Source organism: Desmodus rotundus, chromosome 13 (assembly GCF_022682495.2).
Source record: "Desmodus rotundus isolate HL8 chromosome 13, HLdesRot8A.1, whole genome shotgun sequence".
Classification (NCBI taxonomy): domain Eukaryota; kingdom Metazoa; phylum Chordata; class Mammalia; order Chiroptera; family Phyllostomidae; genus Desmodus; species Desmodus rotundus.
The window spans coordinates 937,111-953,403 of NC_071399.1; the positions used below are offsets into that span (position 1 = coordinate 937,111).

Here is a 16,293-nt window from a genome sequence, read left to right on the forward strand (position 1 = left end):
GAACAGAAGAAATTACTTTGTAGTCATTTGTTATTATTCATTCCAGTCCAAAACAATGTTTCCACCATCTTAATTAGGGAATATACTATGTACTATAAAATTCACCATGTCTACGTAAACAATTGGATGCATTTTTATTTAATTTGGTGAATTTGACTAAAGTATATAGTTTCACCCTGGCCGGGTAGCTCAGTTGGTTAGAGCATCGTCTCGATACACCAAGGTTGTGGGTTCGATCCCAGGTCAGGGCACGTACAAGATGCAACCCATGAACACATTAGTAAATGGAGCAACAAATCAAAGCCTCTCTCTCTCAAATCAATAAAAAAAGTTAAAGGGCATAGTTCCATAACCACCAATGACGTCATGCTCTAGAATGTTCTCATTCCTCCCAAGGTCCCTCATGCTGCTTTTGAGTTGTTCCCTCTCCCTGCCCCTGGCTCCTGGAACCAGCGATGCAATTTCCACGACCACACCTTACCCTCTTCAGAAATTTCAGGGAGTGGGATCCCATAGCTCCTACATTCCTGCATTCGGCTCCTTTCGCGGAGCGTGACAGCCTCAGGGTTCACCCCGGGGGTCTCGGACAGCAGCAGCCACTCCCTTTCTATGGCTGAGCAGTCAGTCTGCCGTAAGGAGAGACCACAGCAGGGTTATCTGATTGCAATCGGTGGGCCCTTGAACCGTGTCTCCTTGGGATCTTATGCAGAGCCTTACGGTCAGCCAGGCACAAGGCTTCGTGTGCACACATGTGCACTTCCCTCGGGCCGGCACCCGGGAGTGCCAGCGCTCCGTCGCGTCAGAAGCGCCTGCTGTGCCCGGTCCCTGTCCTCACCACGGGGACGGGGCCTTCGCCACGCTCTTTGTGTTTAAAGCCGTAATTCGGGCCCGTGAAGAAACAAGCACCCAACTCACTGACCCGTTTTTGGACACTTAGAAACCCAAGGAATCACCTCCCACCACCAGCTCTCCTTGCTGATGGAGGAGCGGACTCCCCAACAGTCCTTCAGAGCAAGTATTTGATAACTTGTCTCAGTCTCTGAGGAAAACAGTACGGAGGGTCCTCAGAAAGTTAAAAATGGAACGGCCTCCTGACGCAGCGATTCCACTTGAGGGAATAGACCCTAAGGATCCTGAAACCCTAAGTGGAAAGTCATGAGCGCCCCTCTGTCCATTGCAGCGTTATTTACAGTAGCCGAGCTCTGGAAGCAGCCCAAGTGCCCGCCAGTAGCTGGGCGGATGAACAAGCTGTGGTACGTCTCCACAACGGAACACTACTTGGCCGTAAAAAAGAAGGAAATCATTGCCACAGCCTGGATGGGCCTGGAGAGCGTTATGCTGAGTGAAATAAGCCAGCCAGAGAACGGCAAATACCATATGATGTCACTTATATATGGAACCTAAAGAGCAAAACAAACGAACACACTGGAAACGGGTGCGTGGACACAGAGAACAGACCTATGGGCCGGAGGGGAGGGGGTTGAGGGACGGGGGGGGGGGGAAAGGGGAAGGGATTGGGAAGTGCGCAGCGTATAGTCAGTAACGGCGTGGTAACTCTGTATGGTGCCCGGCCGGTGCTGGGAACACCAGGGGTCCCTTTGTAAAGCCCGTGTTGTCGGACCACCCTGCTGCACACCTGAACCCGATACAAAATGATGTCGCATGTCACCTGTCATGGAAAAATAAGTGAAGAATAACAACACTAGATTTAGCTTATTCTTTAACTATGAGTAGGGGCATGCGTTTGTCTGAATAGGAAGCCAATTTGCCTGAAAATGTAAATACACGGCGGTTTTGAAAAGGTTTATTGCATCCGTTTGCGAGCACCAGACGTGGCCTAGTTTAGTCTACTTATGCGCAATTCAATTTTCTCTGAATGAAGATTCGGGGCAATGCCGACTGGCTGGCCCCGCCGCCCGTCACTGCAGCCGCTGAGAGGAAATCCATAAAACAGTCACGAAGTCCGTGCAACGGGCGTGTTCACAGAGATACGTGCAGGTTCGTGATCGTGCCCCGGGTCCCAGAGGGCGGGGACAGCAGGTGCTTTCGTGGGTGTCCTTGCAGTTGCGATAATTACACCTAGTGGGGTCATAAAGATGACCCCTGAAGTGTCACCTGAGTACCGTAATGTGGGCAGAAAAAGTCTCCTTATTTACTGAAGAAACTGCTGTGTGTTTTTTGTTTGTTTGTTTGTTTTTGCTCTGGAAAAGCATCGCTGCCCTCACCATGGCTTCAGGACGAAATGATTCCTATGAGTCGGAAGCTCGAAAATCCGCGACCAGAGTTTCATTCTCAGTGAGTCCCACAGCCCCCAAGGATTCCCTCCTGCAACTTCTGCGGCCTCTACGATTCCGCCCTTTGTACTGCGAGATGTCACTCGGGCCCGCGGGTCAGAGGCAGACGGCTGGCGTCCCACTCGCAGACACTTGTGAGCGTCCTATGTGACTCTCTGCCAGCTTGGCCTCTCCGACCCGGGCTCAGCCAGGGCTGTGACTCTCCCCATCAGCCAGCGGACAGGTAGGCTGGACAGAGGCCCCTCGGCTCTCCCAGGCCAGCGCCACACCTCCTCCTTCAGTGTCACTTGAAGTGGTTTCCCCTCCTTAGACAAGGGGGCAGATCATGACCCCAGGCAAAAACAGACTGTTTTCATTCCTTGGCTCTGCCTGTCCGAAGGTGAGACACTCTAATTTAAAAAAAAAAATGTGTCAGTGTAACACAAGAAGCCACTAATTCAAGGCCTCCACTGCGTGTGGCCGTGGACATAAGCAGGGGCCTGAGGTCAGGAGCTGGAGCCGAGTCACGTGGGACGTGTGTGTCCAGCTTAGCTACCCTCAGCACGCTGCCGGAGCGTGACAGAGAACGCTCGGGCTTCCTCGGGCTTTAACTGCTGAGGCCACTGTTCCTCGGCCCAAATCATAAGCTGCCCGGATGAAACAGAAGCACAGCTGGGGACTTGGAAATGTGGACAGACACAGTCCCACTTTTTTCAGAGTTCAAGTTCCTAATACGTGGGTGACCCTGTCTCCTCCACAATAACCTGGAATTAATCGTAAAAATTAATAGTGCTAATAATATTGAACTATTCAACAATTCCTACGGATCTGAAGGATTTATATCTTCCATAATTGAATGGTGAAATATTCAATAAAGATGAAAGAGAAAGGGACTTTCTAGAACTCATTGACTCTTGAATATGGAGATTATTTTCCATGCCGTGGAACCCTTTCTCCATCAATACAATTTGTGAGAAAATTATTCCTAATTGGGCTCATTAGACAGGAAACAGTTTGTCGAACATGGGCCTGCAAACTAATGATTTTCAGGAAACTTCTGTTCAGTACATTTACCTCTTTCAGAAAGTTTTTTTCAGATATCACAGAAATGTGAAAGTCTTTAATATACACAGGCTGCTAATAAGCTAGTTTAACCAAGTTCAGAGATGAAGGGGCTCTTTCAGGGCCAGGAGGCGGAGTCTGCGTATTGATGGGTCGCCCCCAGAGTCGAGCTGAGCGTGTGTTGCTGAGCGGCTGATAAAGCACGCTGGTGAGGACCCTTAGACCTGAAGTAATAAGCAGAAGAGTCTTAACATCTAGACGTGAAATTAAGCCTCACTTCACTCAAGAACCCGGCGATTATGTAAATCAGGTTGCCTGGCGCTCGCGTCTAGGGCTTCCTGCGCCTGCCTGTCATTAGAAGACAGGTATTAGTCCTCTGGCGCACGCAACCTGACATCGCCCAGATTTCTGTTAATGCCTTTGAAAGGTCCCGGGCAATCTCCACGAGACCGTTTGGGGGCCTCCGGATGCCATTCAAACGTGTGCCAGGAGGGTCCCGTCATCCTCCAAGGCAAAGGGGACGCCAGAGGCAACGGACACCAACAGCTGGCCGGCCCCGCTCGGGGCTGCCTCCTGACGTGGTTTCTAAGGGCCCGAGGCGTCCAGGGCCACAGCTCTGGAGCCTTGGCAAATGTTCCCACTGTCACTCAGCTCGACGGCAGCCGGCCACAAACAACGACACCAGAGAGCAAGGATGGGATGGGCTTCCCTCCCACCCCGGATAGGCACGTGGGGCTGAGTCCCCACAGACGGGAAGACACTTTAGTGCTGGGGAAGCAGAAGGAGTTTCATCCACACCCGTTAGAAGGGTGGGGCTTTACCAGACTGACCACACGGCGTGTCGGCCAGAATGAAGCGAAGCCGGCAGCCTCATCACTGCTGCGGGGGCGGAAGATGCCACAGCCCCTCGAGGGGACAATCTGGCAGCTTCTGAAAGCGTGAAATGGGTATCAATAGATGACTTGACCCTTCCACACCTAGGTAGGTACCCAGGTCAAGTGAAACACACACACACAAAGATTCATGGGAAAATCGGATAGGAATTCTATCCTCCGTCACCCCAACTGGGGCAAAGAGGCCCGAGGAAATCTGAAGGGTGTTGCAATGTTCAACTATACTTTCAGTATAGAGTCTGCAATGAAATCAAGTAGACTGGGTGTTATTTATTTACTCCTCCAAAATGTACAACTTTTATTTTACCTCGAGTGAGTTACTGACAGTCCCAACCTCTGCTGCCCCCTCACGCACAGCCCCAGCCAGAGATGCAGGGTCCAGTCGCAGAGGCTTTGCGGAGAAGCACCCGGGGCGCCAGGCACAGCGGCTGCTGCCGAATTGTTTACATCTATGTCAATCCACTGGTGTCTCTGTGTGTTTCTGTATATGTACACATATAAAATAACTTACTAGCCCTGGCTGGTGTGGCTCAGTGGATCGAGCATCTGCCTTTGAGCCAAAGGGTTGGCGGTTCAATTCCCAATTAGGGCACATGCCTGGGTTGAGGGCCAGGTCCCCAGTAGGGGGTGCTCAAGAGGCAACCACACACTGATGTTTCCCTCTCTCTCTCTCTCTCTCTCCTTTCTCCTCTCCCTAATAATAAATAAATAAAATCTCTAAGAAAATAAATTTATTAAAAAATAGAGTGAGGCAAAAAATGAGCAAGGATAAAAAAGATAAGCAGACAGAAACACTAACACAGGCAGCCTGAGAAGCTGGCTTACTGCTCGTTTAAAGAGTGGAGCTTAACCCTTATCAGTAGACTGTGGTTGTCCTGCATCGGAAGCTTCAGAGACTGAAGGGCAAACTCATTTTCTCTGCCTGATCCCCTCGTAGGGAGGGGGGAACCAAATGCTACTGTATGGGTTGATCATACCATTGGCCAAGGGGGAAGCTCATAAAAATCCTCCCTGTAAGTCCCTGGGGTGGATGTACCCTAGTGGAGGGCCATCATTACCGAGGACAAGATTAGTGTCCTGGGGGGCAGATGGGCCCCCCACATGCCAGCCCCTCCCTGTCCTTGTTGGTCTCCACTCAGGAGATTTCATCTGCGAAGCAAGGTTTGCTTTCATATAAAACACGCTTTTTGACAACGTGTACAGATCTGGCTTTTCCTTGGGCTGAATTTGATAAGCTGCAAAATTTGTAAACATGGTTAAACAAACTTTTATTCCAATGGGACAGTGGCAAGTAAAATCAACCCTGGCAGCTTGTAAAGCTGCTCGAGGGAATCACGGTAAAAGGAAACACACTCAGTGAGAAGCAGCTCCAGATGCTGAGTGGAAGTCGTTTATCCTCCTGCACGGGGTGTGTCCTTCACATATAATACGACCCCTGGTTACATTGTATCGATAGCATTAGCGCTTTCCCTGACTCACAGCAGTTACAGCAAAGAAAACGTCAGGGCCTTGACAGGGCTGCCGCCAGCTGGGGTGGGAGGCAGCTGCTGGAAGCTGCTCTGAAGTGAAGGCAGGTCTCACACGTGTCAGCAGTAGAGCTTGCTAAACAGACAAGTGGGGGAGGAGGTGGACATCGTGAGGTGTGCATGTCTAGTTGTGATCTGTGATTTGGTGATGGATCACTGTGGGGTTTTATCCCTTTCAACTAAATTTTGTGTTTTGAGATAAGTGTACGGTCACTGGAAGCGGTAAGAAGCCAAACAGAAAGATGCCCGGTAACCATCACCCGGCCCCCGCGGTAACTAACATCTGTCACTCGATGCCGACGCTGAAATAGATGAGCTACAGAGCATGTCCCTCAGCTCCAGGGTCCCTCCCCGCTTCTTCCAGCCGGCCTCCCCTTAACCCCCGACATCCGTGTCTGTCCTCTGGCCCACGGTTTTGCCATTTCTCGGGGCACCTCGCAACTTGTAACCTTTCGGGATTGGCTTCTGGCTCAGTCTGCGGATGTGCCCCGTCGTCATGTGAGTCAGTGGGTTACCCCTTGTGACGGCGGAATCGTATGTCATCGCACGGATGCACCACGGTTGCTGCGATTACTTGTGTGTTTCAGGGCAGGTAGGTAGCTTCCGTTTTTAACCATCAACGAATAGAGCTGCTACAATTACTCTGTTCGGGTAGCTGTTGGGATACTATGTTGCTGTGTGAGCATAAATCTGCTAAGCAGTTTTGCAGCATGACTGCACCGTTCCCATTCCCGCCTGCAGTGTTTGAAGGGTCCGTTTCTCTACATCCCTGACGGTGCTTGGTATTGTCACAATTTTTCTTTAAATTACAGACATTCTGATAGGTGGGTAATGGCATCCCATTTTTTGTGTTAATTTGCATATCCCCAGCAGGAAGGGAAGTCGCACATGCTTCTTGGTGCTTCTCTGCCATGTGCATGTCACCTTGGAGGGGACGTCCCTGCACATCTTTCACCCGTGTGCTAATTGTGGGTGTGTGTTTGGTTGAGTCTTAAAGCTCTTTACAGAATATTCCAGATATCAGTCTTTTACCAGATACACGGTTTGAGAACACGCTCTTCTGGTCACAGAGTCCGTCTTTCCATCTTCTTCCCATGGGTTTTCACAGAGTGAAGTTCTTCGCCATGATAAGGTCTGTTTTGTCCATTTTTCAATTTATGGATTGAGTTTTGGTGCCAAGCTCCAAATTACAAAATCTTTCTCTCATCTTTTTCTAACACTTTTATAGTTTTGCCCTTTATATTTATTTAACTCTCTCCTGCACTTTTTGAGTTAATTTTTGTATCAGGTATAAGACATGGATTAAGGGTTTTTAAAATTTATGTCCAATCGGTCCCTTGCCATCCATTGAAAGGAATGTTCTTCCGCTATTGAATTGCTTTTGTGCCTTGTCTGAACTCAGGTGGGTACACACCTGTGGTACGTTTCTGGCTCTTGGAGCCAAGTCGCCGATGCGTGTGTCTACCTGTCCACCCACACCACGCTGTCTCACCCCTGTAGCTGCCCAGTGCGTCTTCCAGGTGGGCAGCGGCTTCTCCCACTTCACGAGTTTCCAAATTTACTTTAGCTCCTCCAGTTCCTTTGCCTCTCTGTGTACATTTAAAAATAATCTTGTCTAGTTCTACAAAAAAGAAAAATCGTGCTGAGGTATTGACAGTAACGGTGTTAAACGCGTTTGGGGAGAATCGGCATCCTTCACCTGTTTGTGTCTCACGGTGGGTCTGCAGTCAGCGTGACCTCATACAATTTCTTCCCACAGCACTGTGGACATCTCAGCGTACAGTCCCACACGCTCAGTCAATTCCCACCGAAGCATCCATTGTTCTGAGTGACTGTGAACGACACTGAAGTTTTGGTTTTGGTGTTTGCATGTTTCTTGCTAGAAGACAGAAAAACACGAGGGAGTTTCGTAACTGATCTTGGACCCTACCATTCACAAACTGGCTTACAGGTTCTACGAGTTTTTCTGTGAGTTTTTTTGGAATATTCTAGATAGACAAGGTATCAGTTTAAAATAGAGTCTGTTTTACTTCTTGCTCTTCAATATGTGTGGCTTGTCTGCCTTCCTGTTTGAAGTGACTCAAGTCCCAGGGCCAGTAGGCAGAGTGCGGACAGTGGGCAGCTCGCCTGGTTTCTCCGTCCGGCGCCCTTCAGCTCTAGCAGTAGCTGTGGGTTTTCCTTGTAGACGCTCTTAATCAAACAGAGCAAAGCCCTCGCTCTTCCCATCTTCCTGAGGCTTTTCATCATGAGTGGGTGCCGTAGCTGGTGGAATGGTGGTCCCCCAAATATCCATCCAACTCCTCATTCTTGGAAGATGCGTGTGAGCTGGCTCGGAAAGAGGGCCATGGTGCCTGCCATTTGTTGAAGATCTTGAGATGAGGGGGTCACCCCTTGTCACGTGGGTGAGCCCTGGGTCCAATGCCAAGTGTCTTTGCAGGAGACGCACGGGAGAGAAGAGGGAGAGAAGACACGGTCGATGCCGGAATGACCTGGCCGTGCCACCGGCAGCTCACTGGGCTCCAACCCGGCCCCAGGGGGTCAGAAAGCACACTCCCAGTGGACCGGCCTCCGGGTCTGCAGGACCCCTTTGCACAGGAGACAGAGGCAGGTGAGGGTTGGATTATGTCGAACGCTTGCTTTGCATTGGTTGAGATAATCATTTTCTTTTTCCTTGTCCCCTTCATATGGCAGGTGACAGTAACCGCCTTTCAAACACTAAACTGGTCTTTCCTTCTTGTAAAAACTACATGTTCTCATAAATATATATATATATATATACATATATATATATATTTACACACAGACATATTGTATACTCAAATGCTACTGGCTATATTTTGTTAAGGATTTCATATGGATGTTTATGAGGGACATAGGTCTGTCATTTTGTTCTTTGCAATGTCTTCATCTAGTGTGAAGTCAGATTAATGTAACTCCATAAATTAACTGACAAGTATTCTCTCTTCAACTGTCTGGAAGTAACTGTGCAGAATTGGTGTCAGTTTTTCTTTAAGTAAGTTTTATTCTTTTTAATTATTAAAATGGCTCTTTTTCCCTTGTGAATCAAAATATTTCTGTTTAAAATTATAATTATAATGAATTAATTATGCATTTAGTGACAATTTTAAAAAAAGAAATCAAAGGTTGTATTTATGCCCATGATGCTTCATGAAAGAAAAAACTAGTTTAGATGTTCATTAGAAAGAAGTATTTTCTGCATATGAGGAGGGACCCAAAACCACCCCAGAAATGGTTTATTAAAAAGTGTGCATTTACTCTAGGTTTAAACTTCAGTCACCTTCAAAGTGCTCTCCATTTAATGCAATACAGCTATAGAGACTTTTTTCCTACTGCTCCAAAACAGGCTTTGAACTTGTCAATTTTGATGCCTTTTAGTGCTTCTGCTTTTTGTTTCGCCTCTTCCACGTCAACAAAACGTTTCCCTCTGAGGACTTCTTTCATCCGGGGAAACAAAACAAATTGCTTGGGGTGAGATTGGGGAATGTGGAGGGTGGGGCACGGAGGTCATGCTGTTTTGGGTCAAACACTGCAGAATACTCAGTGTGGTGTGGGCAGGTGTGCTTCTAAATCAGCATCACGAAAGGGGCAAACGCATTGAAAGAGTCTTCAAAAAAAACTCAGAGGCTGAGTTTGAAGCTGAACTCAGCCTCTCACAACACCACCAGCCAGTGTGCTGATCCAGACGGGCTCCTAGAACACTCACCTAGTGGGGAAGCTTGTACTACAAGTGGCCCACCCTCCAGAAGATAAGTCCAGGTTATTTTTGGGGCCCCTCATATCTTTTGCTTTAAAAAATATGTGAAAAGATAAATTCACAAGGCTATCATGCAAGATTATTTTTGAAAGCAGACAACTGGAACTAAACATTCAATGGGTTGGAAGACTGACTAAACAAACTAAAGCCCATCCATCTACACTGTGGGATACTGTGTTGCTAGACAGAGAGAGAGAGAGAGAGAGAGAGAGAGAGAGAGAGAGAGCAACAGTGAGTGACGAGGGAGGTTGGGGGTAGAGACAGAGCTGGGGGCACTTTTCTTCAGCCCCATGGAATGCAGTCAGCAGGATGCATCCTGCAGCAAAGACCACAGGTCAACTCATCCTCTTTCTTCCCCAAATAAACTGCAAGAATAAAAAGCAGGCACAGGACAGTAAATTAGGACACTTTCCATATCATCAACCACAGTCACCAAACGATGCATTTTTAATGACTTGAGTCCCGGCAGCTTGTCATGACGATGGAGAAGGACCACGTGGGCCTTGAGCGTGGGCCTCGCTGGTGGAGGCAGGTGCCGTTTGTCCGTGACGCTACAATAAGGCGTTGGCATGTGCTACGCACCCATCGTAGTCCAGAGGTCATCATGGGTGCACATGTATGTTATCATGTCGGTTGTTGTCACAAAAGCCCTACGAGGTGTAGGTAGTGACGTCCACTTCACACGAGACAGAGGAAGTAGATCGCAGCTGAGATCACCAAAACACACAGCTCAGAACACACCCGTGTTCACGGCTCTCCCCACTGCACTTTCCTTTTCTTTCTTTCTTTTTTAGTGAAGCAGAAACCTCTGACAGTGGGGAGGATGCACCCCCCCACCCCCCCACAGAGGAGAAAGCCAGGAGAGGATGGTGTCTAAGGGAGAAACCTGTGAGCACCTACATGAACACACATTTCCCGCAGTGAGGACGGGGGACACAGGGCCGTGTGGCGAGAGAGGGTCTCTGATTTACTGTAAAAAAAAAAATCTGCAGGAATCAGAATGAAGCAATATAAATAGTGAGAGGACAAAACTTTGAGGAAAGGCCAAAAAAAAAAAAAGAAAGAAAGAACAATGGCATCAGCGGGATTATATCCTTGAACAGGAGAGTGTAATTCAAGTCTGTGTGTCACAGAAAAAGAGAAAGCGCAGAATTACGATCCATCACTTTGACGGTGGCGGAGCCTGTACGTGGAGGAAACTTTGAAACGGGGCTAGTTCTGAGCACACCGGAGGGAGAGAGGAAAGTAATGGGGAGTCTAAACCGCTGTCCAGGATCGGGATGGATAATTACATTTTTGACAAGAAAGTGAAAAGTTTGGAAAGATAGCGGTGAAGTTGAAATGGCCTGAAAATGAATTTGAGAAGTTGCTGTAATGGAATCGATGCTGGGAAAGGAAATACCGCAGCCTTGGGGAGGGAAGCAGACAGGAGGGGTGGGGGGCTCGTGAAGGCGCTTTCTAAAGCATTATTGGACCATGGAGACAGAACTAAGCAAAATGAAAACCACTTCTAAATCCCATCAGATGGGCTCTGAGAAAATGAGCGTTATTCTCCTTTCTAGAGAACACCCCTTTGGGTAAACTGTGCGTTTTCCTCGCCTGTTTGTAAAACACGGTGGTTACAGCTTCCAACGGAAAACCCTTTTGTGGACTTTGGTGAGCCTTCACATCTGTTTATGGAACTTATCCAGACAAAACCCCAGTTGTTCTCACCCGCACTTCACAGATAACGAAAGGAACTATCGGGGCTGAGTGATTAGCTCGTGGCCACCCTGACATCTAAAAGCGAAATCTGGATTAACACGCTCTTCACCGTAACTTCCACCTCCATAGACACACAGATGCTTCTAGGAAGGCTGCACGCTGTGTAGACAGCAGAAAAGCTGTTTAGGGAAACCAGTTAGTAAAAAAAAAGTATTGGAAAAAAAAAGGAAACAGGAAAATAAACTATTTTTTTAATTTTTTTTTTTTTGGTGCCTCCTACGCACAAAGAAATCTACAGATGAAATCATGTGGACTTTGGAATTCTGACTGCTCCCAGACAGAGCTTGGCAGCAGCAGAAGCGTGTGCTGGTTGTGCCTGAGTTTTCGGTTCTGCCGTCTAGCCGATATCCTTAGCAAACCTGCTTCTAATTTTACAAACCGGCGAACCCGTCCCGGGCCCCCGCTGAGGGGAGGAAGGAAGGGAATACTGAGCATGCCTCTGCCTGCGCGTAGCGACTTGCTGGGAAGGAGTCGCAGACTACAGAATTAAGCACAGAAACTGAGGAAGTGTGAGTCCGTGTTCCGAAGGGGAACATTCTTGCTGTAATTAAAGGGCTGTGCGAGACGGCTGTCATCGGCTGAGCTCCTCTTTACTGAACGGGTTTGGAGAACACCGAAAGAGCATCAGAAACGATCGAAGCGCTGCAAACACTGACAAAGGATGGAAGGCTATCCACGGAGAGGAAACTGCGTCCCTGCGTGTCCCCGCGTGTCCCCGCGTGTCCCTGGGTCTCTCCACCCCAAGTGCCAACAAGACCCGTGTGCTCTTTCTCAGGGCACGGTGGTGGAAGAAGGACATACTGTAATGGAATGGAGATGCTGATGCTACCGGGGAAGATGAACGGCTGAGCCCCAGGGAAAGGAGGGGTCCCGTGTTCCCTGCAAAGACAGGGTGGTATTGACGAGTGCAGTGGGGAACACAGCCATGAGGGTGAGGGGTGCCTGTCCCCAAGGGCTTGGGGTCCTTGTGCCGCTGCTGGGTGGCAGGGTGGCAGCCCGGACAGCCAGCGTTCACAGCACAGCGCCGGGAAGGGCACAGGTTCTGCAGGGTCACGCACTGAACATCCAACTCTTCGGCCGCTTTTTAAAATATGTTTGTTCTTTGCTGCTCGGGCCCACGTTTGGAGGCTGCTCTGTGCTCAGCGATGCTGCCTGACCCACGGTCCTCGCCTGAGGGACAACAAGCAACCCCCGATGACCCTGTCCAATTACCATGCACAGGGACCCTGTCCCATGTCACACACAGGGACCCTGTTCAATGTCACATATGGACACTCTGTCCCATGTCACACTCAGGGACCCTGTCCGATTACCACACACAGGGACCCTGTCCCATGTCATATATGGACACTGTCCCATGTCGCACATGGGACCCTGTCTCATGTCACATATGGACACTCTGTCCCATGTCACACTCAGGGACCCTGTCCGATTACCACACACAGGGACCCTGTCCCATGTCACACATGGACACTCTGTCCCATGTCACACGTGGGACCCTGTCTGAGAATGGAGCCATGGCCAGCTCACAAGGCCTGGTGTCCGTCCACGATTCTGTGACAGCCCACCTTGTTGCTATTAATAGGCCATTGAGACTATGAACGGGCACTAATTAGAGTCAAGTGTCATTGTAATGAATGTTGTTGGGTCATTCAGACTGAAATAAGAAGAGTTACATAGTAGCTGAGAATACCTGCGTCCCTCAAACTCTGGGCTCCCACACCGTGGCCTCTCCAGGCTCTATGCCACCAACCCGTCGAGTGTGGCTGCCTGCGGTGGGGACTGGTTCACGGCCACTGGGGAAGTCCGTGGTACTTCACTGAGGCTTTCAGATTCTACCCCAGGCGGCAGCATGCACAGGTCACGGGATAGTCACGCTTTCCTGACTAATGGCATAGCCGTGCGGAAGTTCAAGGACAGGTCAAGTCTGAAAATCCAAATGTCAGGGAGTCTTCAGCAGCTCTCTGTGCATTCCAGTGCAAACCTTGGGAGGGGGTGTAAATACCACATTTTGCTGTAGCATCTCTTCCTGAAAAGAGTCACTAAGCCCCCACCCCTCCGACTCTGTCGGTAAGGACACCGGGGGCGGGTGGCCTGTCCCCATCATAGGACTTGCTCACGTCGGGGCTCCTGCAGCTCGCCAGGAAGAGTGCAGCCCCACACGGTGTGCACCCCTTAGCCCCTGACGCCATTGCCCACAGAGTCGCTCGTTTTGAGGTCAGGGCTCTTTTTAATTGTCTGCCTCGCGGGCTTGGTACCAAGGGCTCCTCGGTGCAGTTCCAGCTTCTGGGTACGGGACAGAGCACACACGGGCGACAGAGCGGGTCTGCACCCAAACTCGCACGGGAAAACTGGAGGAAAAGGAAACCCAACTCTCCAGATTCATCCCCATCCTGTTCACCTTCACCCACGCTCGTCCCTCGCGTCCCAGGCTTTCATGAGCTCAGTAACTAACGAAGGAACCCGCACGCTATTTTAAACACTGTGTCCGAGGAGACTCCAAAGGACAGGCACACACACACGCAGTCAGTGGCACAGATATGAATCACTCACAGACGCATGCCGGTGGTGCCGTCCACGGCGCAGTAATCGCTGCCATCGCTCCACGAAGACGCATTTGCAGGTCGGAGGGCAGGGGTCGTTTGCATTGAGGCCCGTTTTCTAGGACCCCCAGGCCAGGGCCCTCGTTCCAGGACACCGAGGGCACTGGCCGACACTCAGCGCCCCCACCAGGAGGGCGCACCACAGGGAAAGGGGCCCCAGGTCCACTTCCTAATTTCTCTGATGGTAACTTACAAAGTAATTAATTATTTTTCTTTTGGACAGCCCCCTACAGCGAAACAGCCCAAACAGTCGCCATTCTCATGCTATTTCAGTAATTGTTTACTTCCTTAGAATTTTAAAACTTTATTCATGGAAAGTATCTGAAATTTTGAAAATTTAGGTAATTATGTGGAACACATATTATGTTTTAGTCTGCATGCCTACTGTATACTTTCTTAGATTATAGTTTATAAACAGCATTTTCTTTGTGTGTGAGAGAGTAAAAGTACCTGAGTGGTGGGCTGAAACGCATTTCCCCGGTTATCCTGTTAAATGACTGTCAGCCCACAGTCATCTGGGAGACAGTGTAAGACTGGCCCGGCCGCGGCTTGAATTCAGGACTCCAGGTGCTTCCCAATCCGGTGGAAGATGACTTTAAAGGAGGTGTGGGGAGGAGCCTTGAATAGGCTGGGAGTGTCTAAGAGCAGGAAATAGCCCCGGTTTCCCAAGAGATGCTCTAGGAAAGTGGCGGAGGCCTGGGTACCATTGAGGCTGAGGGCATGGGCACGCACTCACCCACGTGGCGGCCCCGGCCTCAAACCTGCACCTGGGACAGTAGAAGGTACCTGGGGGTGGCTTACGAAAGCCCACCGATATAGGCCACTTTGGGTTCATCAGGGCATTTTTCCACTTCTGCGCATTTTTTTGAAATTTTCCACAATACATTTTTAAAATACAATCAGTACCCTGAGGTTAGAGATATCTGCTTCCCAAGAGCCCGTCCTGGGGAAACCTCACTCGAGGGGCAACATGGGGGGTGTTCAGGAACAGGACCCCGGCCGCTGGCCCCCCTCCTGCTCCCTGGTCATCGAGATGTCACCCCTCCCAGTGGGTTGGAGACATAGTCCCCTCTACCGAGCGGTGGTGCCTTGGGGCCCCAGAACGGGCTGCTCCTCTCCTGCCAGCACTCGGCCTGCTCTGCTCCCGTGTCATGTGGAGTCCCCTGCCTCCTGTACACCCCACAAGACCCGCCGGACACCGTGCACATGTGTTCACAGTGAGCCTCCCAAGCCACGAGCTCCCCGACTCCCCATCCGGGGATGAGGGAAAGGCTGGGGGGTGGACGTGTGGCGCATCTCAGAGCACAAGGTTTGGCGTGAGAACTGCACACACCACAAGCTTCCAAAAAGTTAACAAACGTCCTCCACAAATAACTAGGACTTTCATGCAGGACGGTGGACATGGTGGCCCCTGTGTTTAAACACCGCTGGCACTTGCTGATTGTACTTGGGTGGAGCGCACGGGGGCCCTGTCCCCACAGAGACGGAGACGCCGGTGTCCCTACCTTGGTACACGGCCTTGAACCCGGGAGAGGCGATGCTGTCGTCCGACTGCAGGTGCAGCCACATCTGGCTGCTCATGCTCACGATCAGGTCCGGCACGCGGGAGCCGGTGAGTCTGCGTGGAAAACGGGAGAACCGCTTGTTAGGGGCCGGCTGTTGCTCCTGTGTGCTCCAAGGGGGTCTCGAGGCTCCGACAAGCAAGCCGTACTTCCGAGGTAAGACCCTCCCTCAGAGAACCAGCAGCCACGCGTGACTTACGGTCCCATGTCCACCTCAGTCTCCCTGGTGTCTTAGCCGTTATTCTCTTTCCAACTGCACACTTGTACCTTTTCTGTTAAAACCCAATGCGGGGCGGCCAACTGTCCTGTTTGAGTTGGAGGGATTCTCCTGCTGCAGGACTTCCAGTACCAAAATGGGGGCGTTTGGGACGCTGCGGGCAGGCTGTCACCCTCTGTGAGGGGCAGTGATATCTCAGGCCTGCGTGGTCACATCCCATCACCCCTCAGCCTGAAAGCACATCTCAGCGGAGAAACCCTCCGGCCTGTCTGTGGAGTGCCGGGGTCGTCCAGTCTGGAATTCTCATGGACATGGACACAAAATCTCTTCTGAAATATGTCATGGGGGGGGCTAATACTCAGAACAAAAGGTAAATGAGCTCTGAGCCATGAAAAGACGTGGAGGGACCTGACACGCATGTGACTGAGTGAAGGAGCCAGTTTTCCTGCAAAGGCCACATGCTGTGTGAGCCCAGCCCTGTGACATCCCGGAGAAGGCGAGACTGGGGGACAGGGACAGGTCAGGGGTTGCAGGGGTGGGGGGAGGGAGCCCAGAGGGTTTGGGGGCCGTGAAACCTCTTGAATATAAAGTATTGTGTTACCTTTTTTTTATTTTAGA

General features: G+C 50.3%; 1 protein-coding gene across 1 annotated transcript in view; it reads right to left on the bottom strand.

Moving 5' to 3' along the window:
- Positions 1 to 16,293, bottom strand: part of CSMD1 (CUB and Sushi multiple domains 1) — a 1,050,215-nt gene that overhangs the window by 179,452 nt on the left and 854,470 nt on the right. The window contains exon 12 of the mRNA XM_053916503.2: positions 15,402 to 15,514. Coding sequence (XP_053772478.1) covers positions 15,402 to 15,514 — 113 coding nt within the window. The remainder of the gene's footprint in view (positions 1 to 15,401; positions 15,515 to 16,293) is intronic.